Here is a 24,187-nt window from a genome sequence, read left to right as displayed (position 1 = left end):
AGTCTATAATAATTAATTAGGTGATGAAAAAAGGCCTACTGGTTGCAGCAGTCGGATACATGTTGTGGAGCAAAAGCAACAAATATATCACTTGAAATTAAGTTAAAAGGGGTTTAACATGTAAGTAAACTTCAAAATTATACTTAAATTCATAAGGACATGACATCCCAGCACTAAAAAGGGCAAGGCTACATTCGGAGGCATTAACTCCAATAATAATTCACAATAAGTCATAAAAGGTCCCTACAGTTCATATAAATCCACCCCAAAGAGATTGAACTTCTCTATCTAGCACTGTGTGATCTGTGCCAAAAAAACTACAGTGCACGAAAGCACAGAGTGTATAAAGCCCTCCCTTCCAGTGTAGTGGGCTTTTATGACTAGCGGATATTGCGCAGACGCAGTGTGAAGGGTGCACATTAAATCCTGTTCAGAGAACAGGCAGCAGGGCGTTTGGTTCTAAATAATACGCGCTGGTAGAGAGAGCAGGGGAGGGGTTGGACCTTCAACAAACATGGAAGGAAAGCTAAACTGGATATTGAATGTCTAAATAAACTGCCTTCTATAGGAAAACATCCGGCAAGGTAAATATACAATCCCTTCAATAGCACTGATTTCACTGTGCGTCTGCAGTTTGCGTCGCGCTGCAGCCAGATGCATATATCTAAAAATGCCTTTTGACGTCCGAGCCCGAACTTTTTTTTTCTCCTGTCTTTTTTTCACGAGAAGATTTTGTAAGTTTGTAAGTCGTGTTGTGAAAACTGTAACCAATCACGTAGAGCAAACTCCTCGCTTTCGCTTTTACAACTTTGGCGACACCATCAAAAACACACCATGAAATCTGCCCGATTACTTGCGCGTAAAATCAATCTAAAAATGATCGCGTGCGTTTTTCTCTGCGCGTACTGTACACGGATACCGTGTCCGATGAGAGGGAGGGTGAAACGAAACGGGGTTTGCGCCCAGCTGTTCGCGTTGGTCAACTTGAAGAAAGTTGCAGTCCTGACAGCTGGACACTGGATCTCCTCTCAGGGACCACACCCGCCACCAAGGACTGCATGCTTATTTGTGTGAGCCATGCACGAGGACAGCCTTAAAATACACTTGATATTCACTGTAATAATCAACCATCTGTTTCTCTGTTGGAAGAAAAGTGAAGAGACGGGAAAGAAGCAAAGCAAGATGGAGCGAACTGAGATGAACCGTGTCAGAAGCTCCAGTTCTGTCAAGAGCTTCGGTGGCACTAACGGCAGTTTACACTTTCTCGTCCCTGTCTCTGCTCCATTGAAGAGTCGGAGAGAGCATTTGCTTGTTCTGGGCCTCGCGCTGCCTTCATTGTGCATCAAGATTCACACAAAAACCACACCCTCTGTTAGCACTTTGCACAATAAATCCCCCCCCCCACACACACACACACACCACTTCGTTAATACACCTCGTTGGATTAAACATCAACTGTTTGATGTTTGATTAAACATCAAACATGTCTGACTGACACTGTGAACACATTCACTGCAGCCACACGGTAGAAGTAGCCCGGATGAGCCCTTTGTGATTAATCCCTCTGCTATGCATGTGTGTGTGTGTGTGTGTGTGTGTGTGTGTATGGTTGACTGAAAAGAAATGGGCAGGGCACATTTGCCTGTCTAAACCCTGAATGTATGCACAGAGCGTGTATAGCTGCTGCTTTTGTCTGTGTTGCATGCACAGGTATGTATAGAGCTATGTGGGATTTCATCTCTGAATACTCTCAGGATCTCATTTCAACTTTTTTTCTTTTAGGGTTTACCTGCTGGTGGGAGAAGGAAGGACTTAAAAAAAAAACCCGGATAGCAACAAACTGTGACTGGTGCTCACTGGGACAACATCTGAGGAGGACGTCTCTCTCTCCAGAGACCGTGAAGCTTCTGCATTACGAGCCCCCCTTCACTTGTGATTGTTATTGCATTTTGAAGCATCCAGCTACAGCACGACCACAAGTACCGCAATCAAGCAGCGGGCCAGTCAATGTTTTACAGCTTCCTAATGGCCACTGATGTTTTATTCTGATATATGATTCAGCCTTGAAGCCATTACCACATTTCATAGCAGATTTACATCAGCTCTGCTGCAGCACTTTCAATCCAAACTGTAGCTAGAGCAGGTCACAGTTGCCTCATTAATTACTGACGCACCGTAACATCTTATTGTAGTTCCGCACATACAAACAGAGAGTGACAGCTGACCCTGCGGTGTACTCGCCGAGCTCAGGATGGAGGAGCACATTTATGCGACGGGCATGGCCGCCAAGCTGAGGAGCCAGTGGGATCGCGACGAAGGCCTGGGACAGGTTCACAAGGCGGTGAAGTTTCTGGGTCAGGACTACGAGAATCTGAAGGCCCAGTGCCTCCAGGGTCGGAAGATGTTTGAGGATAACTTGTTCTCTTGCTCTGCATCGTCTCTGGGATTCAACGAGCTCGGCCCGAAGTCCTCCAAGACCTCCGGAGTCCGCTGGATGAGGCCCACGGTGAGAAAGGGAGGGGTGGGGGGGGGGGTGTTGTTGACTCAGACTTTTGAATCTACAAAACAATCATTGTTACAATCATTGTAAATGTTCATCCCGAAATCCGCATCAAAGTTTGCAGGACCATCAGACATAGTGATGTTCTCACAGATTATTGACATCAACTTTACAGGGCTGTGCCTTTAAATCTCCAAAAGATCATACTTAATACACCCTGCAGTAGTGTGTATAGTTCTGTCAAAGCATGACATGCATGGAAATATCAGAGATAATCTGGTAAATACTCAAACTACAGATACAAAACAAACATATACTCTGGCCAAGGGACCATTTTTATTGTTTGTTTAACCTATTAATTACTAATCACATGTACACTTGAAACATACTTAACATTTAAGACCTTTTTGCAAAGAACAATTCCTATTTTGAGATTAAATAACATGCATTTTCCAGCTAGCTGCATGTTCAAATATATAAATATAAAACACTTCCATCAAAACAATTTAGTTATTTTATGTCAAAGTTACATTTTCTTTGTCTGGTCACACATCCACCTCGGCTTCATTAGAAGCCTCGCCTGTTGGTGTGTTCAAGTGCTGTTGGAAACGACAACCTTTTTAATGCAAGAAGCTATGAAATGTATGGGATTTATTTCCCAACATTTACATATCTTTGTTTCCTTTTTAGTTTGCTTTTACACGTGCAAAAACATACAGATGTCCTTTAACTGGACGAGTTTTGGAGAGAGATTTGATGTCCATCAGACGTTGACTGATGCCTCCAGGAGTGAGCACATAATGACTGAATATCCATTCTTTATTTTATTACCTGCTGTAATATTTTTTTAACCGACGCAACATTTCCTCACAGACTTTAATTTCATCTGTTGCTTGGCAACTAAACTTTCTCTCAGGAGTGATTGGTTGATATCATCTTAATGTTGCCGCAACACCAGTCGGGAGTTTGCAAGTGTCTCAGAGAGGTTTCTTTCTCATCCTACTTCTTTTTTTAATCCATTCATGTTTCTCCCCAGACCTAAAATCCTTCCCCGCTAGCCTGTCTCGGTCTCTCATCACTGCTCTTTACATCATAAATACATCAGGGTGCTCCCTGAAGCCGAGTGTGACACCAGAGAACAAAGTGGGTGCTGTCTTCATTGGGTGTTATCAAGGCAGCCCTGAAGACGGCACACTCTCTCTCATTACTGTTTGATTTGCTCATACCGTGACAGGCCGCTGCAGAAAAAGAGCAGCGAGACGAAGTCGGGATCTTAAAAAAAGCTCTCCGGGTCGTGATCGTGTTAGCTCCTCTCTTCAGTTTTGAGTGTGTGGGAGCCGCCGTGTGCTCTAATGCTTCCCGGGGTCTCGTTTTCTCCCCAAAAAAAGTCTGACATTGTATAATGCATGCGCCGAGGGGATCTGTAATATTTATCCTTTGCATAAGGATAAGAGGGTCGGTGGTGTTCTCATCCCCCCCCCCCCCCCAGAAAATCTGTGCTCTGTGTGAACCCGAAGGAGAGAGTGTGTATGTGAATTCAACCATGTGCCTGATGGTGTGTCTGTGTGCGTGTCTGTGTGTGTCTTTGTGGGGCACAAGAATAAATGGAATATTTCTTTTTATAGCTTCGTGTGTTGTGTGGGGTTTCTCACGCTCAGCATGCTGAGACGAAGACGGTTTACAAAGCAGGAAAATACGTGAGCCGTTGTGGTTTTAGGAGCTTTTTCTTGACCAACAACGATGACATCTCAGACGTTTTGATGTCGGGTGGCCAGATTTCTGCGCCAGCGTCAAACGGAAGCAAAACCAAAAGTGACCAGCTTTTTGGGGATATGAATATCATGCTCGCCTTGCTAGAAACTGTCGCTACAACTGCGGTGACCGCTTCTAAAACCATAATCTCTTCGTCCCTGCTTCAGGTCTTTCTATGAAACCCCATCGGGTCTCTGACAATATTCCTTAAATCATATTCTACTTCTAATGGCACTGGAGGTTTTTCAAAAGCACTTTGACTTGTTGAAACCTGAATAAAGCCTGCATTGTGTACTTTCTATGGATTAGGCCCTATAGTCGACCCACTCGGCACGAGAAAGACAGAAAATGTAACATACTGTAAATAATGTGTTTTCTCCACTTTACAGGAGTTTTGCAAGCGCCCCGAGTTCATCGTAGATGGAGCTACTCGCACAGACATCTGTCAGGGAGCTCTGGGTAAGAGAGTTCCCATCTGTTTCACTACTGCGGCATGATTCAGCTAGTAGAGGACAGGAGAGGAGAGAAATCTGGTAGAAAGAAGCCAAAATAAACAGGTGATTGACTGGAGGCTTGCCAGGTTCTAATCCCAAGTCTGGATGTAGGACATGAATAAGTGAAGCTTTCATCTCCCTCCAGAACCACAGGCAACATAATCCCCCACAATAAAATATGATATTCCCTTAATGAAACGATGAACTATTATCCGACTGACACAAGTTGTGATACTATGATGTTACATTAACGTCTTCACAGCTTTTGGGCTAATGTCTCTGCACATTGCACACATTGTGTTAATACTTCATACTGTAAACATTTACAAATCCCCTCTTTGATGTTTTTACACATCCTGCACACAAATGTACAGCTCTCTCGTTTTATATTCTACATACTTTTTTATAGTGTTTTTCATATTTGTATTGTAATTTTTACTCCCTCATAATATGTTTATTATAGGCACCAAATGCCACTCCAAATTCCTTCTGATACAACCTTTTGACAAGTTGTCTTCCTCAAGAGCGTGAGGTGAAATTAAAGGAGCACTCTGGCCATTTCTAATTGCCCTACCATGCAGTTTGGGGACTTGACAGATGTTTAGAAAAGTGAAGCAACAGAGGCTGAAAACACTAAATCAGCTACCAAACAGAGCAAACCGAACGAGGTCACGAGTGACCGATGGAGACGGACCGCTAACAGTCGGTTTAAATTGCCAGAGATGTTTCCTGCTCGACACAGAGCTCCATCTATAATTCATGTCTCTGCCTCACATCTGTAAACAAGGCCACCCTGCCTCTGTTCTGAGTGGCTCTGGCAGCGCAGGAAGCAACTCCCGCTGCCGCCGAATGCAATTCTTTACCCGGTCCGCCCCCCTCACTCCCTCAGGAGCAGCTGGATTGCAAAACAACAACCCCAAATAAAATGTTGAACTAGAAGACACGATGCTTCGCTTTGTTTTACAGCCCGAATGCACCACGAAGGAGACGTCTTTATCTGTTAGACGACACACCGGCTGCTATCAGGGGCTGCTTATATATTATATATATATGTTGACATAAAAGTGAAACGCCCTGTGCTTTCTTTTTATGATTATTACTGTGTGTCGTTTCCCAGCATCAAGAGAGGAAGCACTCATTGTAATGCAACAGAAAGTATCAAGAAGAGTCACAACCTTGCCTGCATGAGTAAAACCAAGATGTCAGTCAGAGTGTTCCTGAACTCTAACCGAGAAACTTTTGCGACACAGTGCATCATAACAGAAGCTGTGACTCGAAACCCACGGTGTGATTCCCACTAACGACATCGGTGACTTAATGTGGAGCCGTGGTAGTTTCACACCCTCTCTGAAGTCCAGTGGAACAAGGGCCCCTCCCATTTTCCCGGCAGACAAAAGCTTGTTCAAACATAGCTCAGGTCTCTTGTCTTTACTGAGCTGTTAATGGGGACGTTTTTATGAGTTTCTTTCTCCCTGAGCCTCAAAGTGCATTCAAACTTTCTCTCAGCAGCATGAATGAGTTAGTATGTAGTTAGGATTCTCTTCTAAACACCTGTTTCACATAAATATCCTGCTGTCATTTGTCATTCAAATATAGTATGGTAGATGTTGGCATTCAGGGCTGATCCCGGGTACTAAAACTATGTGTGTGTGTGTGTGTGTGTCCTCAGGGGACTGCTGGCTGCTGGCAGCCATCGCCTCGCTGACCTTAAACGAAAACCTCCTCCACCGAGTGGTTCCTCACGGACAGGGCTTCCAGCTGGGCTATGCTGGCATCTTTCACTTCCAGGTAACAGCTTCACGTCCTGCATTTACACACATACGTGTTTAAGGAGAGAACACAGCTGACAGCTCTCTCATAGACTTCTGTCATAACCTCATGTCTGCTTGGGCACTAGGCCACCAGGGGCCTTTTGCATGTCTGTGCCCGGGGGCCCATTGTCTCATTTTGGCAGTTTCTGCAACGTATTGCTAACATATCGCAGGGTCTGCTGCTTTTAGTATAGCAGAGATAGATGTCATGCAAAGTAGAATAACCCTATTCATAATAATACTATATTCTTATCAAACCCTGAACTGAGGACTGACTGCTATTTTGGGGAAGTCGAGACTTTTGGATTTGGGTTCCAGAACGTATGTGCCAGCTCACTTCCTGTGGTGCGTTTCTGCTGTTGTGTCATTTCCTGTTATGTGCACCACCGTCTGTGCAAACTGTGTGCGTGAAATCGAAAAAGATAGTTTGTTTTCGTTTGGTTCAAAAGCTTATTTTGTTGCATCTTTGCACCACGTAGCCGTGTTCCACATCGCACTGATCCGCTACGAGCGAACCGTTGTCACGTTCGGCTGAGATTTTTCTTTGAAGCAGAAACGCTGCTGCTGTGAACGACTTGGTTGTAGTCCTAATATGAAGTTCCCTGCTCAGTGGTTTTTAATATGTTGAACCAGTGAGTGAGTGAAGAGTTTCTTTTCCTTATTCTGCCTCTCCCCAGGATTTCCCAGCAAGAATAAGCAGTCAAAACAATAATCTCCTGCTTTGTTAAACCTCACTGAGTCACCCGAGATAACTGACCTCTCAGATCCACACCCAGTCAAGTCAGTCGGTCTATAAACTTAACCTTCGGGAGGGTTTGAGTCACCGTCAAAACTGAGTTTTTCCATGTCTTTATCAGCACATAGAAGGCGAGATTTAATTTCAGTCACGTCTATGAGGACACAACTACTGTTGACAACCGATCCCTGATGTGTCTAATGTAGCCGAGTATCGCCTCTCCTGCCTGAGGGACCAGTCCTGCTGCCTTGTGTCTTAAATTTAAAATACGTGTTGTATTTATTTCGTCTCTGCGGTGCGAGCCGGGCCTTATCAGCTGAACTTTGCTTCATACACAAAATACTCCAGACACACACACACACACACACACACACTCACGCATAACAAAGCACAGGCCCACCAGTAGCCCGTGTATGCTGCAGTCGGTGAGCAGGTCTGCAAGAGGGAAGTAGTCCCACTGAGGGTTTGTGGATGTGCACGCAACTAAATTTGCAATATATTATAGCCGATCCGTAATGTATTTGAATGCTAAATTATTGATTATCTATCATGTAGAAATAACTATTGCCTGTAGTGATGGCCAGCTCTTTGCTATAGTGTGAAATGTAAAAAAATAATATTTAATATTATTATTTTTATGATATTCTTTAGTGCAAATGTTGCTTTTACGCCATCCCAACCTGCTGTGTCACAGAGCTCGTCGAGCCGGCTCGGCTTCCCTCTTTGATGCAGTGCGGAGGTTTTTGCCGACCCGACTGTTCGCCTGCCAAGTGTTAACAAGGGAGAGAGGGAACAAGGAAGCCACCCGGGGAACAGAGGGGAAGCTCCCGCACATCAAAGACGCGTGTGAACATGTGTAGAAACGGGCCTACAATGTAAAACATGACACACACACACACACAGATACAAGTTAGTCTATAGCATAGTAGGGAAGTCCATTCATTGACCCTGAAGACAAGAACTGGAGCATCTGTCTTGGTGATTTCCCAGTTTTCTTGAGAGCTCCGGAGGCTGCCGCGCTGACTCATCTGGTGTCGGAGGATCAATGAATCCCATCACACACACACACACACACACACACACACACACACAGTGGGGGCTGCTGACTCAATGACTATTATATTTGACCCGTTTTCTTCACTGATTATTTCCAGAGACTCTGTCTTCATTCTTTACGGCTATAGGCGTACTTGTTCTCCTCTCTGCTAGAGCGAGTGGAGATAATACTTTCATTTGCTCTGAAGGTCTTGTAAATGCATGCATGTGTTGAACGTACATACATGAAGTGGCTCTTGGATATACATAAGGCTGCTCTACGTTCATCGCCCTGTTTTTCTATCATGCCTGCATGTTCTCTGTTGTTCTTTCGTCATTTGTATTGCAGCCAATAAATGTTTTCATGCCTGCGCTTTTCCATTACTTGCAGTTTCTCATTTTTCTTTTCTTGCCCGGGCCTGTTTCCAATCCCCTTTTTGTGTGCGTTCGAGTCTTCCAGGGATTTCCAACTTTTGTATCAGTTCTGGTCCTCTAAGCCTCTGGAAAAATTACCCAGACCTGGATGAGTCATCCCAAAAATGTAATTATGAGTGCAGCGCAGCGAGACTCTTAATTGAAGTAGGACAGAGAAGGAGGGGGTCTGTGCGAGCGAGGCAGGCAAACAAAGGGAGGGAGAATAAATTATAAAATGGGCAATCTCGGCCGTCTCAGTTGGAAACGAATGAACCTTAACTGGGGCAGAATCTTTCATCATATTCTTATTATAGCAGGCGTTTCACACAGAAAGACTGAACTGTTTGTTGAATTGTGTTGAGGATTTCTCACGCTTGAAAGGGGACATCAAAGACAACCCAGTTGTGGTTTTGTTTGTGAGCTGCTTTGATCAGAAAACATGTGATTCAATAAGCCTCCACACGTCCAGCCTCATTGGAATATACAGCCCACGGTTTGACAACTACCCTTTGAAGAGGTGCACCATATTTTTCTTGCAAGCCAATCCGAGCAGACTGGGCGTTGTTGGGGGGGGGGGGCGGGACTTAAAGAGACAGGCGCTAAAACAAAGGGTGAATACAAGTATATTCAGACAGACAGTGTGGGAAAAAATAATGTGTTTTTTGAACATTGAATCGTGTAAACATGTTCAAGTAGATCCCAAAGATACGTACAAGTATGGACATGAAAATGAGCATGATGAGTCCCCTTTAAGTCATGCCAGAGGTGTTCGTTTCCCTCAGTGAGGCCGAGTGTTGCTGCCACATTGCTGTGAGATAAACACTCAGCGGTGTCTGTGTGATAGAGTAAAATGACGAAGTTGCGTGTGCCACAAACAAGCGTGTGTGTGTGTGTGGGGGTGTGTGGTCTTCAGTCTGCCGTTTGATGACACAGCTCCTCCCAGAGGTGGATTCAGCTCTGCAGAGCATGCAGAATTCCTCCGTCCATCTTCCCGTCTGTACGCACACGCATGCTGACATGAAGTGCAATCTGTAAATTCACACGTACACGCATGCATGCACGCTCCAGCTGCGGCTTTTGATTTGCTTATTTTTTCATGACAACCCTGCAACTTCCTTCCCCCTCTTTTTCTTTTCTTCAAACGTAATCACTTTGACAGAGACATATTTCCCTAACAACACTGTCTTCTTTTGCATGAGGTTTATTGCATGACTGCCTCGAGGTCTTCTGTATGAGTCGACCTGTTCGCTGTTCGTTGCACAAACTCTCTCAACATGTCTACATAAACAGCCAACGGCGAAAAACACACCTTAAGCAGCGGCGAAGTGCAAAAGATGTATTGTGAAATGTAGGTGTTGTCTCAAGGAGACGTCTATTTGAAGCCTTGTGACATTTCCAGAATGTAACTCGCACCTCGATGCCAGAACATCAGGCACAAGATAAGTCTGAACAGCACAGAGTAGATTATTACAACATAGACTTTGTATGCAGGTTTACATGATTGTTCAAAAACCGTCAAATGTTACTTCTGATAAAAGAAGCTCCAGATGCTTTTATCAATGATGTAACAGAGCAATAGATATTTATTTACAGTATATACCATATGTTGGGTCTCTTGTGCTCCCTGCTGGCCAGCAGGCACACAGCCACATGCTAAGGCCTAATGTGGGAAAAGAATTCAGAAAGCTTTTCTTCTCCTCTGAAAACCTCTCAGAGAACCTCACCTTGCTGTCAGTGACCTCAGTTCACCTGCGGCACTGAAAGCCTCGTTTTGTCCCCTGATTCATCGTCTTGTCGGAGAAATTTAAAAGATGTTTTCCAAAACCGGCAGAGGGAGTTTCCCCCGAAACCAAAACTTGTCTTGACTTCTCTCGTTTGTTTTTCTGGATATAAGTTCTCTGAAAGCTCTCCGGTGCTAAGAATTGATTTCCGTTAGGAACAGCAGGGCAACACGGTGCAGCTACTTTGCCTTGCTAAGCAATGATTTGCTTGCAGGACTGGTTTGGAGATGTTTAAATGGTCTGTTCGGGTGCTGGAGTTAAATTTTGGCTATTTTAGTCTCTGTATTTAATTCAGGGTTGATACACAAAAGCAAGCTGGACTTGCAGCATTGCTCAGATATCTCCTCAATGCCACCTGATAAAAGGTGATAATCTAACTCGTCTTTGTCCTTCTACTATACTTTATACATTGCTGTGTATCTTTAGGTGGTATCAGTGTTTTGTTATTTTCTGTCTGTCATGCAGTTCTGGCAGTTTGGCGAGTGGGTGGAGGTGGTGATCGATGACCGGCTGCCGGTGAAGGACGGGAAGCTGCTGTTCGTCCACTCGGCAGAGGGGACCGAGTTCTGGAGCGCGCTGCTGGAGAAGGCCTACGCCAAGTAAGACCGGCCGACATAATGAACACGTAATGTGCTCTGAGTCGAGTGTTGATGACGTATTGATGACCACGGACGTCTTTACGTTGTCGACTTGTTGTACCATACCGGGACGTGACCTCCATATTGCCCGTTGTGTTTACACGTGTACCCTTTAAAAAGGTGTACTTGCATTATTATGTTATCATTATATCGGGGGCATAAAAAGGTGTTAAGATGACAATAATATCGTTTATCGCAATATTGACCCGGGTCAATATATCGTCCAACAAAAGCAGTTGAGCGCTGTGAGGCTAAAGTGAACGTTCTTGCAAGTTTATTCCAGTTAGCGGCTCATATGTATGTTAAATCCACCATGATATAAACATGACCTCAACATGGGTCCGCTCAGGTTCCAGTCTCAGTCAGAGGATCACACGTTGAGGCTTATTGAAGACTCTTAAGTTGTTTGCGAGGATTTCGTACAAAGACGCCTTTGACCGGAGAGTTTCTGGACGTAGGAGAGTCTGTGAGGAACAAGACAGATAAACACTTGAAACCCTGACGGCGCTATTTAGCAACTTGACACCGCAGCTGTTTTCAGCTGACAGCTGTGGTCTCAAGTTGTAAATCTGGTTAGCTGTAAAAGTGAAGCGGAGCATTGTTTCTGGAAGTGTGTGACAGGTTAAGAAAGCTTCCCAGCTGGAACAGGGAAGATTTATGCAGTTACATTTGCTTAAGTGTAGGTACTTCTTCATTTATGGTAGTGTGCATACATTTGACTCCATAATACTTATGTTTATACTCTTTTGAAGGATTCAAACCTTCATTAATCTCTTGTTGTGTCCCAGGCTGAACGGCTGTTATGAGGCCCTGTCAGGAGGCAGCACGTGCGAGGGCTTCGAGGATTTTACAGGCGGCGTGACGGAGATGTTCGAGCTGAAGAAAGCCCCCCCCGACCTCTACAGCATCATCAGCAGGGCCATCGACAGAGGATCCCTGCTGGGCTGCTCCATAGACGTCAGTACTGACACATCCATGCATCCTTTACTTTAGCTTTAGAGGTGCCAGGCTAGCTGTTTCCCCCTGGTACCAGTCTTTGTGCTAAGCTAAGCTACTTGTGCTAGCGTTATATCTACCGTACAGACATGAGAGTGCTATCCATCTTCTCATCTTACTTTTGGGGGAAAAAAGCAAATAACCATTTACCCAAAATGTTAAACTATTCCTTTAACTTGTGTGGGATTTACAGGTTAATCAGTAGTGCTGAAGTAGTGGGAACTTTAGGTTGAAGAGAGTCTGAAGCTGAAGTCGACCTTTTTTAGTCCTAGTGCGCCTTATATTAATTAACTACATTCCACTCACTTTTTAAAACCTCACACATCAAATATTAATCCGAATGCAACTTTAATAACTGATCTATCATTCATTAAAGAGGACATATCATGCTCATTTTCAGATACATATTTGTATTTTAGGTTTCTGCTAGAATGCCCTTAAATGCTTTAGCATTAAAAAAACGCCTAATTCTTCTCATACTGTTTGTTTCTATATACCTGTATTCACCTTCTGTACGAAACGCTCCGTTTTAGCGCCTGTCTCTTAAAGTATATTTAATGTTTGTAAGAAAAGAGAATTGTTGTTTATTTTTTCCCTTGTAGAGCTCTTCTCAGTCTCTCAGAGCGGGGGTGAATTGAGGGTAATTTAAATAGGGCAGTTTGAAAAGGCTGTGGTAATGGGAGGAAAATGTGGGTAGTTTGATCTGTGACCAGAAGAGGGCAGTAAAGATTGGGACGCTTGCGGTTAAAGCGTTGGTAGCTGGCAGAAATTCAACATAATCCTCCGGGACACTGTGTGTTTACAGACTGAGGGGATTGAACCCTTTGTGTCTGCCTCGTTGAAGGTCATTTTATGTAATCAATGCTGCTGAGTTTGGGGAGGAAGAACTGCCTGTTCAGCTCATTTTGTACGGAAACATGGAAGAAGACAAATACCAAAGATTAAAGACGACAGAGTCTAAGAGCTTCTGACGAAACATTCATTCTTACTGTGACAAGGTTTAAATAAGAAGACAGAGCATCCCTAACAGAAATATGTACCCTTTAGTTTGCATTTGTTACAATGTTGATTAAAGAAAATGATGTGAATGTAAGAAACCACCACTCAAAGCTACCAGACTCCATTGACAAAAACATAAATTTTACCTCGCAGAACAAAGATTTAATTGATTAGTTTGTTTGAGTTATTGCGTGTCCCTTTAAATCAGCCAGTGACGGGCATCACCGTAATGGATTTCTCGCCATATAATGTTTGCTGATGTTAATGAATGAGCCGCGTTATGCCGGTGACTGCAGATGTCTCCAACCCTGTCACATGTGGAGCAGCACTATGCAGACAACTTGCTCCCCGTCTCCGTCACCACCCTCCTGACCGGAGCGGCGGACGTCACTAACCTCCGTTTTACTCTCGTCCTCAGATCACCAGCTCGACAGACAGGGAGGCGGTCACGTTCAAGAAGCTGGTGAAGGGCCACGCCTACTCTTTGACCGGCGTGGACGAGGTGAGCGGTGGCAGCGTGGTTACTTTTTTGCAGCAACACAGTGAATAAAATCACAAAGTTACATACAGAACTAAAAGATTAAGACGAGCTGCTGTGGCACGGTATTAAAGTTCACTTTTAGTTGCAGTTGCAATATTGCATTTTTACTGAAAGAGTTATAGAAGCTGCATCTCTAATTTCATTGTCACAAGATTGATGCAGACGTCAGAACATAACGTGATTGTTGCCGTCAGGTGGCGTACAGAGGGAATATGACCAAGCTGGTCCGCATCAGGAACCCGTGGGGGGAAGTGGAGTGGACCGGAGCCTGGAGCGACAAGTACGGCTTCACTTCACACTTAACTACATTGAAGTTTTGACGTTAAATGGCAACCCATGATGGGGGGGACACGCATATCCCAATTTATTATCAGTGAATGAGACAAACGGATAATGTGTTTCCGATTATTTAGTTTTCCGCATCAAATAGTCCTTTTTTATCTCATGTCTTCATACTCTTCATAGGTTGAAAAACAGTTTTTACACATATTTATGAATTTATTGCCAAAGCCGTATATCCACCGACCCCTTCTAAACCCAGAAAGACCAACCAACGGGGGGGGGGGGGGGGATCCTCAACATTGGGATTTGTACTTTTTATAGTTTCATGGACGTGACACGTCTGTTGAATGTCAGCGAGAACAAAATGTAAAGATACAAAACTAACTTAACTTCAGTTATTCTAGAGACTGCTGTGAGTTTTAAGCAATATAAAGACGTTTTTTTTTTTTTTTTTTTTTTTGCTGAATCGAATGTGAATTTACAGAAAACATGCTGCGTAGTTGATGTTTGTTCTTTGTGGAATCCTCAGCTCCAGAGAGTGGGACAGTGTGGATCGCTCCGTCAGAGGTCGGCTACAAAACCGCAGCGACGACGGTGAATTCTGGTGAGTCTCCTTGTGCCTGTGGACTCTCGTCATTACTTGTGTGAAATCTCGCCGGAAAAAATCAGCTTTTTAACGGTTACATTTGCCAACTTTTGTGCCTATTTGCTTCCATTTACATGTCATGAAATTATTTCTAACCCCCTCAAACTCACACTATCACACCAATGAGCCAACCAAGCTGTAAATATGATCGGACACCCCAAAGACAACGCACTTCTAACACTAGAATGTTTCTCCGACTTCTCCTTCCCTTTGTAACGTCTGTTTGATATACGGATGATCTCAGCGGCAGACGGCGTATGTTTGAACCGTCGGCATCGTTTTTCAAACAGGGTTCAAACTCTTGCACTTTCGCGATGGAAAAATCTAACTTTGTCCAAACTAAGTGCATCGATTTCCGTCTCTTTCAGGATGTCGTACAAAGACTTCCTGCGCGAGTTCACTCGCCTGGAGCTCTGCAACCTCACGGCCGACGCCTTGGAGAACAGCCAGCTGAAGATGTGGAGCTCCTCGATCTATCAGGGAGAGTGGAGGAGGGGCAGCACTGCCGGAGGCTGCAGGAACTTCCCAGGTATGAACTGTGAGGGAGCAGATGGATGGGCGGAAGAAACGGAGGCATGATACACGATAGAGGATCTTCTTTTCATTTCATTTTGGAGATTAATTCAGACCAAACCAGTTTAAGGATCACACAAGGGTGTCGTTTTCCTTTCCAGACAATGAATACGCCTTCTGCTTTTGGGAATTTTTGGGGGATAAAAATATTTAATAAAGAAACAAACAAGGAGGTATAGAAGGAGGGACTACTGATAAGAAAAACACCATCTCAACAATGGATTACTGAATATCAAATGACAGTTTGCAATTCTTCTTCCCAGCAACCTTTTGGCTGAACCCTCAGTTCAAGATTGTGCTGCAGCACCCGGACACTCCCGGCCAATCAGAATGCAGCTTCCTGGTTGGCCTCATGCAGAAGGACCGCCGGAAGAAGCGGCACGAGGGCAAAGACATGGAGACCATCGGGTTTGCCCTCTATGAGGTGAGCTGCAGGCCAACAGAGAAAAGTGGAAACAACATCAGCACCTTTGTTTAGCTACGTCCTGCAGTGGAAAACTAGTTTCAGGATTCCCAGATTCTTCTTCTATTTTGTAGAGCCGAACAATCTTCACTTTCTAGTTTATTTCCTGTCTTTTGTTGTTTCTGATCACACATATCATGGCAATAATCTCATCTCTCTCTCTTTCTCTCTCTCTCTCCGTCTTTTACAGGTTCCAGATGAGGTATGAGTTTTACTTTTCTTCCTCTTTTCTTTGTGATTCAAGAACAACCAGGAGGCGATTTAAGGTTAATAAATGTCCAAAGTACCAAACCCTTTAAAGGATTTACTGAACTCTCTCTCTCTCCCCTCTCAGTTTGCGGGCAGGTCAGGCGTCCACCTGAAGAGAGACTTCTTCCTCACCCACGGCTCCAGCGCTCGCTCGGAGCTCTTCATCAACCTGAGGGAGGTCAGCTCGCGGTTGCGGCTGCCGGCCGGGGAATACATCATCGTCCCCTCCACCTACGAGGCGCACAAAGAGGCCGACTTTGTCCTCAGAGTTTTCTCCGAGAAGCCCGCCGACTCAGAGTGAGTGGCTGTAACGGAATGTGATGTTTGGGGGAGAAACTGAGTGGAAATAAGCAATTATTCTATTTTCATAACCATTCTTGCGAAACCAAAAAGCACAGTGTAGTAATGTCTTTTCTTGGATGAATTGGATGAATGAGCAGTTAAAGACAAATTAGAAAGAGAAAGAAACTGCATAAATGCATAAAGAAATACTTTATGATAAAAGTGAACAATATAAATAACTTTAAATCTTTGTTCTTTCCACGTCAGGGAGCTCGATGACGACGTTACAGCAGAGCTTCCAGTAGAGGTGAGGGAATGAAACAGCTTCAAGACCTGACTGCTAATGATGTGTGGAGATAAAAGCAAACGTGTGCTGAAAAAATCTTTCCGTTTGTGTTTCAGACCGAGCTGGACGAGAGCCAGATCGACGCCGCCTTCAAAAATCTCTTCAGACAGCTGGCAGGGCCGGTAAGCACTGCTGGAGAAATGGTTCATGGCACACACACACACACACACACACACACACACACACAGTCGTATTAACATGATTTGACCGTCTCTGTTTGTGCCAACAGGACATGGAGATCAGCCTCACAGAGCTGCAGACCATACTGAACAGGATCATCAGCAAACGTGTGTAACAGTTAATCGCTCTGGAATTACATGCTTGCTCCTAAATGATGGAATTTGTTTAACAAGTATTTAAAATGCTTTTAATATGGAGTGTTACATTTGCTGTTCTTCTCTCTTGTTGTCGTACCTTGTCACACTAACAGATAAAGACCTGAAGACGGACGGCTTCACAAAAGAAGCTTGTCGCAGTATGATAAGCCTCATGGACGTATCCTTAAAATTGAATAAATAAATAATAAAAACTTAAACATTAAAAGAGCAAAAATATGTAATGTTAAAGATGATAATAATTCTAAAAAAATAATAACAATAATGACACATTATGTATTAAATATAATAACAATTATAATTTTTACAAGAATCATAATAAAAGAGCACTGATTTAGCGTTACACTTTTAAATCATTGTGATGTAGCAGCTGACGTAGCCTCGGGGCCTCAAGCAGAGATGATTCTTCACACGTACTCCCCAATGACCTGTAAACAGACTTGTAAAATCAGTTCCCCTTTGAAATTGTCTGCTTGTTGTTGTTGATCAGATGAAAGTCACTGTTGCTCCTTAAGCTCTCGGCTCAGACGGACGGCAGCGGAAAGTTGGGCCTGACGGAGTTCCACGTCCTCTGGGAAAAGGTTAAACGCTACCTGGTGAGACGGGTCACATTTGGAAATCAAGCTAAAATAATATTGATTCTGCTTCGTGGAACTTGCGTCATTCTGTTGTTTATTTTGACATGAGAACATCTTGTTTGCTTGTACTGCCTTCCTGTCGCCATGACAGACCATATTCAGGCAGTTTGACTTGGACAAATCGGGCACCATGAGCTCCTATGAGATGAGGATGGCTCTTGAATCTGCGGGTAATGTTCCTTCTCATTTCAATTACAAGAGACGGGAAAGACAAACACAAGAGTCAGAAGCATTTTCACATGTTTGAGTTCTGTTTTGTAAAACTTGTGGTCTGATTGTCCCTTTTGTCGTCTCTCCCCTCAGGTTTCAAGCTGACCAACCAACTGTTCCAGCTGATCATCCTGCGCTACACGGAGGCCGACATGGCTGTCGACTTCGACAACTTTGTCACCTGTCTGGTCCGGCTGGAGACCATGTTCAGTGAGTCCCGTTACTGCGCAACCTCAATGTCTTCAAAGGAACAGTTCACCCACTCGTCAGGTGTTTTGTTAAAAAGAAAAGAAGACTTGTTGTCACCCTACTTTACCAGGAAAAAAGTCGGATCAAACATTACCATTTCTAATTGCAAATGAATGACACACAGTACAGAACATAAGTTGAAATTCTTGTTTCTGCAGAAACCTTCCACACCATGGACACGGATAAAGACGGTTTCATGTCTCTCAACTTCCATCAGGTATGGCCACACACGAGCAGAGATGCTACCACACCACTACATTCTGTGCATGCGATTTGTTCCCACTTCGCTCCCCCCCCCCCCTCTAATTCCCGCGCTCTCTGTGTTCTACAGTGGATCACCCTGACCATGTTTGCCTAGGGATGAGCGGACCCCTCTGTAAATGTCGCACAGCGTCCCACTGCAGCTCCAGGCCCAGTATGTGTTGTTTCGGAAGTGCCTTCTTTCTCCGCCAGTTCCTTCCTCTCGCCGCCGAGGTCCTCTGACGCTACAAGACTGTAAATCTCGTCTATATGGTGCCTACATTTTAAAACATGTGCCAATGCTTTGTGTTTAATTTCTTTTTTTCCAACAGAGGGACGCTCACTTCTCGTAGCCTGGCGGTCTTTTAGTGTTTTATTTAAAAAAAAAAATTTTTTAGCTATACAAATATTTGTTTGAGGCAGCGATACCCTCGGGGCAGAAATAAACTTATTTTTTAAATTTCAGTCGGTGGAGACAAAAAAAATCCCCAATTTTTGTAGTCAGCAAAAAACAAAAATAATATAATTTTATTAAAGTTATCTTAGCTGTCATTGTAGGGGACCAAACCTAGTTTAATAAGAAAGTAAATGAATGGGTTAAGAATCCAAATACATTAATGAATTGCCTAATAAACAATATATTAATAAACACATGAAACGCATTGATAAATTGAGGTGAAAAATGTGTTTTAATTACGCATTCGTTCTTTTCCTTTAGCAGGATTTAGAGCCAGTGTTCGGTTTGTCCGTTCTGGGCTACCGTAGCAATGTGGCGGACGGCTCCGTAATAGTAATATAAACGGCTCATTCTAGGGTGACGAAAACACAACGATTGCTATTTTCAGGCGATTGCACACTAAAAAAAAAACATACTTAATAATGTCATATTCCATTTCTGCTAATAGATCCCATTAAATGCTGCACACTGTTCCTTTTAACTGGTGGTTATGTTTTGAAAATGAGCAATCACCAATACTCTACTTAATGATTTACACATAGTGAGCACTAAGGATAGCTACATTCATCCTCAGAGGGGAAAAATAATACATTTTGACAGATTTTTTGATGAAATCAATTCATTGATAAGCGAAAACAATCCTGTGGGCGCGTCCACCAAGAGTTAATGTACTTGAGGACAATCAATGCTCTTCTCAGTAAAGGTTTGAAGCCTGCTGTCGGCTTTCACGGCCTTGGGTGCCAGATGTGGTCGATGTGGAGCTTGCTCTTGAACGCCACACATTCAGCGCATAAAGAATACGCGGAATATGTATCTCTACTCTGCCTTTTATTTGCCTTGCCGGGCACTTTCTGTTTACATCTCATGCCAAACTTTGCTTTCACGTCGGCATCAAGAGTCCACTCACGAAGCTTCACTGGGCCGTGCGGTGCGCAGACGACGGTGTCGCGCTGTATCGTAGAGAATGTGTTGAGTTACGTTTCTTTTAATCCTCTTTAGCTTATCATTATGCATGACTGTTTTTTTGCAAAATATGACAAAAGAATAATTTTATAATATGGTTTGAAATGGATGTCATATTGGGTTTAAATAAAAGGGATACATCAGCCTTGTTTAATGTCGCCAATACTTTAGGTGAAGGAAAACTATTATGCAAGATGGATGGATATGTTGTGAGCATGCAGTGTGAAATGTGATATATTGTCTGCCTGCCTGATTTCTGTTCAACCACGGGAGCAAGTGTTTTTATTTTTTATTCGAAGAGTTGTGTTGCAAAATAACGTGTCGCCTTTGGAGGGGGGAAAAGGGGAGGATCCACATGTGAACTGTTATCATTTTACTTATCAAAGTGTTTTCGAATGCCAAAATAGTTTGTTCTGCCAATTATTTTTGTGTTTTTGTAAATGGAGAAAATTAATTGGAAACATTGAATCAAAAGAAGCGACAGCCCGAACCCTCACATTGATGTATTAGTCTGACAATGCCAGCATTCATGTCTTCAGTTTGTGCAGCATAATGCTTTCGTAACATTACCAAATGTTTACAATGGTCACATTCAGGGTCCCCTCGGATCTCTACTGTGTAGCATCTCTGTAAAACTCCAATACTTTGCAAATAAACACAGGGATATTTCACGAGTCTCAATTTATGTTTATATATTTATTTTTATGCTTGTGATGATTTTAAAATGGCTCCCTTCCACACCCCAAAGAACAACACAAACAAAGTTGATGTAGTAATAAATAGTACCTTTTAGTAACATTCATATGAAAAAAACAAGCACTGTCAAATATATTAAGTCCACTAATGTACACATTTCAACAACATCATATCAAGAACTTTACAGCAGATTTTTTTTGCTCAGTGTTAAGTTAAATCACCGACATTTACACAAGTTGATCTCGCGTTTTAAGTTAGAACAAACACGTCTCGTTTAGAATGATACAAAAAAAAAAGGGTTTTCTTCGCTAGAGGAATGTAAGACGTCAGGAAAAAGCAGTGACACGAAAACAAAGGTGTATTTTCTGTATAAATCTAAGTGAGATTCTTCGGAGGACTACTATACTATCATCTTTTGACCTCAGACTCAAAACAGCCCGACTGCTCACTTAAATAATAAATTAATGGCGGTTTTCTTTGGCACAGTAGCATTCAATATAAACCACGTTCCGTCTCCCTCAGTCACACCAAAAAGGCTAACATCTAGCGTCTGTCTCTTAGACGTAGTTGTTGTTGTTGTGCTCGATCTTGGTCACCATGGTGGAAACCAGCCGCTCCAGCTGCTGAGCTCGCTGCTTGCCCGTCTGAAGGACCTCCTCGTGGTTGGCCTTCTCCTCGCTGTCGTAGTCCATCACCGCCTGGTTGGTGATCAACGACAGGGCGAAGACGCGCATGCCGCAGTGGCGCGCGATGATCACCTCGTGGACTGTGCTCATGCCTGTCGAGGAAAAGAGGACATTCAAAAATAAGACATCGGGGATGAATATAAAATATACCAGGTTGGATTTGAAAGGGATGAATACAAGATGCTTGTTTTTACAACTTAGAAATAATAGCTTTGGTTTAGAAATGAGCATTAAGCTTTATAGTTTTGATTTCTTCTGACACAAGAATTAAATATGGGCAGAAAAAAAGGCTGCTTTAAAGGGTACATACCAACGGCATCGGCGCCCAGTTTGTGCAGCATGCGGCACTCGGCAATCGTCTCGAACGAGGGTCCGCCCAGCACGCAGTAGACGCCCTCCTTCAGGAAGTCTCTGTAGCCGAGCTCCTGTCCCACGTCCATGGCCATCTGCTGCAGCTCTCTGTCGTAGGCGTCGGACATGCAGGGGAAACGCACTCCGAACCTGCCAGAGAGGGAGACAGAGAGGGACAGGTGGTTAGGTTCAGCGAGAGGAGGAGACCCGAGGGTGATGTTGCTGAATGTCGGGTTTAACGGGCCTAGTTATGCCGACCCGCCGACCTTCTGAACACCAAAACCCGCCTGGTGGGATCGAAAACCATGTTTTCTTTAAACAATCACCAAAACTACAACGTATGCGGAAAAACCCATCCTACCTCTCGTCGTTGGGTCCAGACAACGGATTGTTGCCAGCGAAGCCCGGCATGTTGAGGTGGTCTTTGATGATCATGATGTCTCCCACTTTGAAGTCCTGATTGAGGCCTCCGGCTGCGTTGGTCAGCATCACCGTCTCCACACCGAGCAGCTTGAAGATGCGTATAGGCAGTGTGATCTGGAAACACACGCCGTATCTAGACGTTATATAAACATTCAAAGGGCACTTTGGTTTAAAGGATGACAGCATTCTTTAAAGGCCACACGTTTCATGGCAATTTTCAAGGGTTCAAATGCACTGTAAAACTCATTGCAGCACACACACTAACACACACCTTCTGGATTGGGTAGCCCTCATACAAATGGAAGCGCCCCTGCATGCAAACACATGGCCTCCCCTTTAAGGTGCCGAATACCAGCCGACCTGCGTGTCCGTGCACTGCAGGGAAAAACAAAACGCAAACCGGTCAGTGAATACGAACAGTAAATGGGAAACCAGTCAGCAACTGAGAGGTTTTTTGTGGCTAAACTCACCGGTGCTCTGTGAGAAGTTGGGGATGTCCTTGTAGTTGAAGGCAACCTGGTCCTTCAACATGTCAGCCAGCCCTCCGAGCCCCGAGCCGCACACGATGCCCACTGTGGGTCGGACGTCTGTCTGGGCCATCAGCCAATCGGCGGTGGCCTTGCAGTCCTCGTAGCTGTAGCTGGATGACATGAAAAGAGATTCTGGGGTCAGGTTGACTGCAAAAAAATGTCAGCTGTTATTAGAGACCTCATTAACGTCTCTTTGCCTCCCGATTCATTAGGTAGCATGTGATGTGGTCAATATAGTCACATCACAGGATAAGAGGCTTTTTCTGGGCAGCCGGCCTGATCGGAGAACTGCTACTAATAAATATATGACTTGAAGACACACACACACACATTCCTGCAGTCAACTCCTCTCATGCACTTCAATGGTGACATGAACGCACACTTTTTTTTTCTCTTTTAACACACTAATTCCTTCAATTTGACAATTTGTGTAATTCCTCTCATATGACTGCTTCCACTCCCACTCAAGCATGGAACAATGGATACACAAGACTGTGCTATAAATAGACATACTGTGACAAAGCAGGTCCTGAAGTGCTTTATTAACAATCTACTGCCACAGGACAGGCTGTAATATATGATATTGATATTACTAATCAGTAAATCAGCTATAAAGTCCATATTAAGTGTAAAAGACACCATGTAGTACTCCCACAGCAATACATGAATGGCTTTTCTTTTAAACCTTTGCTGCCCACAGAGCATGTGCGCTTTTTGGCATGCCAAACATTCGCCGGTATATTTTTTACCCACGGCCTCGGCCTGCCCATGAAGGGGTCATGTGCTCGGCAGCATGGGAAGAGGACAGCTGAAAGTACTGTTCAGAAGAGTACTCACCCTTTGTTTGCCTCTGGAAACATCGCGAACGATTCAACAAGTGTCGATGGGAAGAAATTAAATAAGTAAATGTGCACTTTTTTTTGCAAAAAAAAAAAAGAAATCAAGTTCCAAAGAAGCAAAAAAACGTTGAAACTAAGTCCAGCTGTTTTAGAATAAAAGATATTATACACAAAAAAAGAAGTTCTTCTATTTAGCTTCTTTCTGTTTGGAGACGTGTTAAAGTCTTCAGCTCTCTCTTGTCTGTGGAGAAAAGGCTCAGTCGCTGGGTTTATTATAGGCACAGAGACCCCCCCCCCTCTCTCCCCGCCCGCCCTCTGCTGCTCAATATGGCGTACGTGGATGCTGCCGCCTCATTGGCTGGGACGACACACCTTCAAAATAGACAAGGGCATATGTCTGTCCCGCTCGACAGCCCCCCCCCCCCCTTCCACTCTCCTTTCCTAGCAGCAGCGTTTTACATCCTCTCTACACATCCTGTTCTCCACTATTATCATTATTATCAACAGCAAATGGTTGCAACACCACATTCAGCAATAATCGGTCTGCCACTTATTGATCAACACTGCATTCTCAGCATGACTCAGGTTTTTATTCATAAACATCACATTGTTGCTCCTGCTCTCTTCATTACATTATATTACATTATATAGGGTATATGCGGTATATGCTGCATGCTTTCAGACCTGCATGCTTTCAGTCCTTTTCTAGAAACATTATAAGAAAGCGGTCGCAAATATGACTTTTGATGTTGAATAATTATTCAACTGCTGCTTTCACGTGCTCTGAAAAACACAAAAAAAGCTGTATGAAGTTCTCAGGAAGCGTGAGCTTTTATTACATGTATGAACTGATAAGCAATTGCTGAACTCGGCTGCTGTTCAGATTCCCAAAAGGGATCATTTGAGGATTTCCAACGGCAAAATGCAATGAAGCAGTTAGTCATACTTTTTAGTGTGTGTTCTATTTGTGTGTGTGGACATTTTCTGAGCTGGAATGTGTTCAGAATTTTTGTGTCTTGAAGGATTGCGACA

At 43.7% G+C, this 24,187-nt stretch overlaps 2 protein-coding genes across 2 annotated transcripts; one reads left to right on the top strand and one right to left on the bottom strand.

Annotated features, from left to right (window-relative positions):
• Positions 1–424: 424 nt before the first annotated feature.
• capn1 (calpain 1) lies at positions 425–20,301 on the top strand. The gene is made up of 22 exons (XM_031850843.1): positions 425–584; positions 1,783–2,506; positions 4,642–4,711; positions 6,416–6,534; positions 10,989–11,122; positions 11,950–12,118; positions 13,575–13,658; positions 13,892–13,977; positions 14,509–14,583; positions 14,994–15,154; positions 15,462–15,622; positions 15,852–15,863; positions 15,996–16,207; positions 16,460–16,499; positions 16,595–16,660; positions 16,768–16,825; positions 16,969–17,033; positions 17,401–17,469; positions 17,603–17,681; positions 17,815–17,931; positions 18,129–18,187; positions 18,302–20,301. The coding sequence occupies exons 2-22, from the start codon at positions 2,252–2,254 to the stop codon at positions 18,326–18,328; spliced, it is 2,118 nt and encodes a 705-aa protein (XP_031706703.1). The 5' UTR covers positions 425–584; positions 1,783–2,251; the 3' UTR covers positions 18,329–20,301.
• A 97-nt stretch (positions 20,302–20,398) lies between these two features.
• On the bottom strand, positions 20,399–23,385 carry pnp5a (purine nucleoside phosphorylase 5a). The gene is made up of 6 exons (XM_031850844.1): positions 23,154–23,385; positions 22,257–22,426; positions 22,058–22,161; positions 21,725–21,900; positions 21,323–21,513; positions 20,399–21,104 (listed from the first exon to the last, which is right to left on the bottom strand). Exons 1-6 carry the CDS (start codon positions 23,174–23,176, stop codon positions 20,884–20,886), a joined length of 885 nt encoding a protein of 294 aa, XP_031706704.1. The 5' UTR covers positions 23,177–23,385; the 3' UTR covers positions 20,399–20,883.
• Between the last annotated feature and the right edge of the window lie 802 nt (positions 23,386–24,187).

This window comes from Anarrhichthys ocellatus, unplaced genomic scaffold (genome assembly GCF_004355925.1).
Source record: "Anarrhichthys ocellatus isolate YVR2014 unplaced genomic scaffold, GSC_Weel_1.0 scaffold11, whole genome shotgun sequence".
NCBI lineage: Eukaryota > Metazoa > Chordata > Actinopteri > Perciformes > Anarhichadidae > Anarrhichthys > Anarrhichthys ocellatus.
The sequence above is the reverse complement of the archived record's forward strand: the minus strand, read 5'-3'. Positions and strand labels throughout refer to the sequence as shown.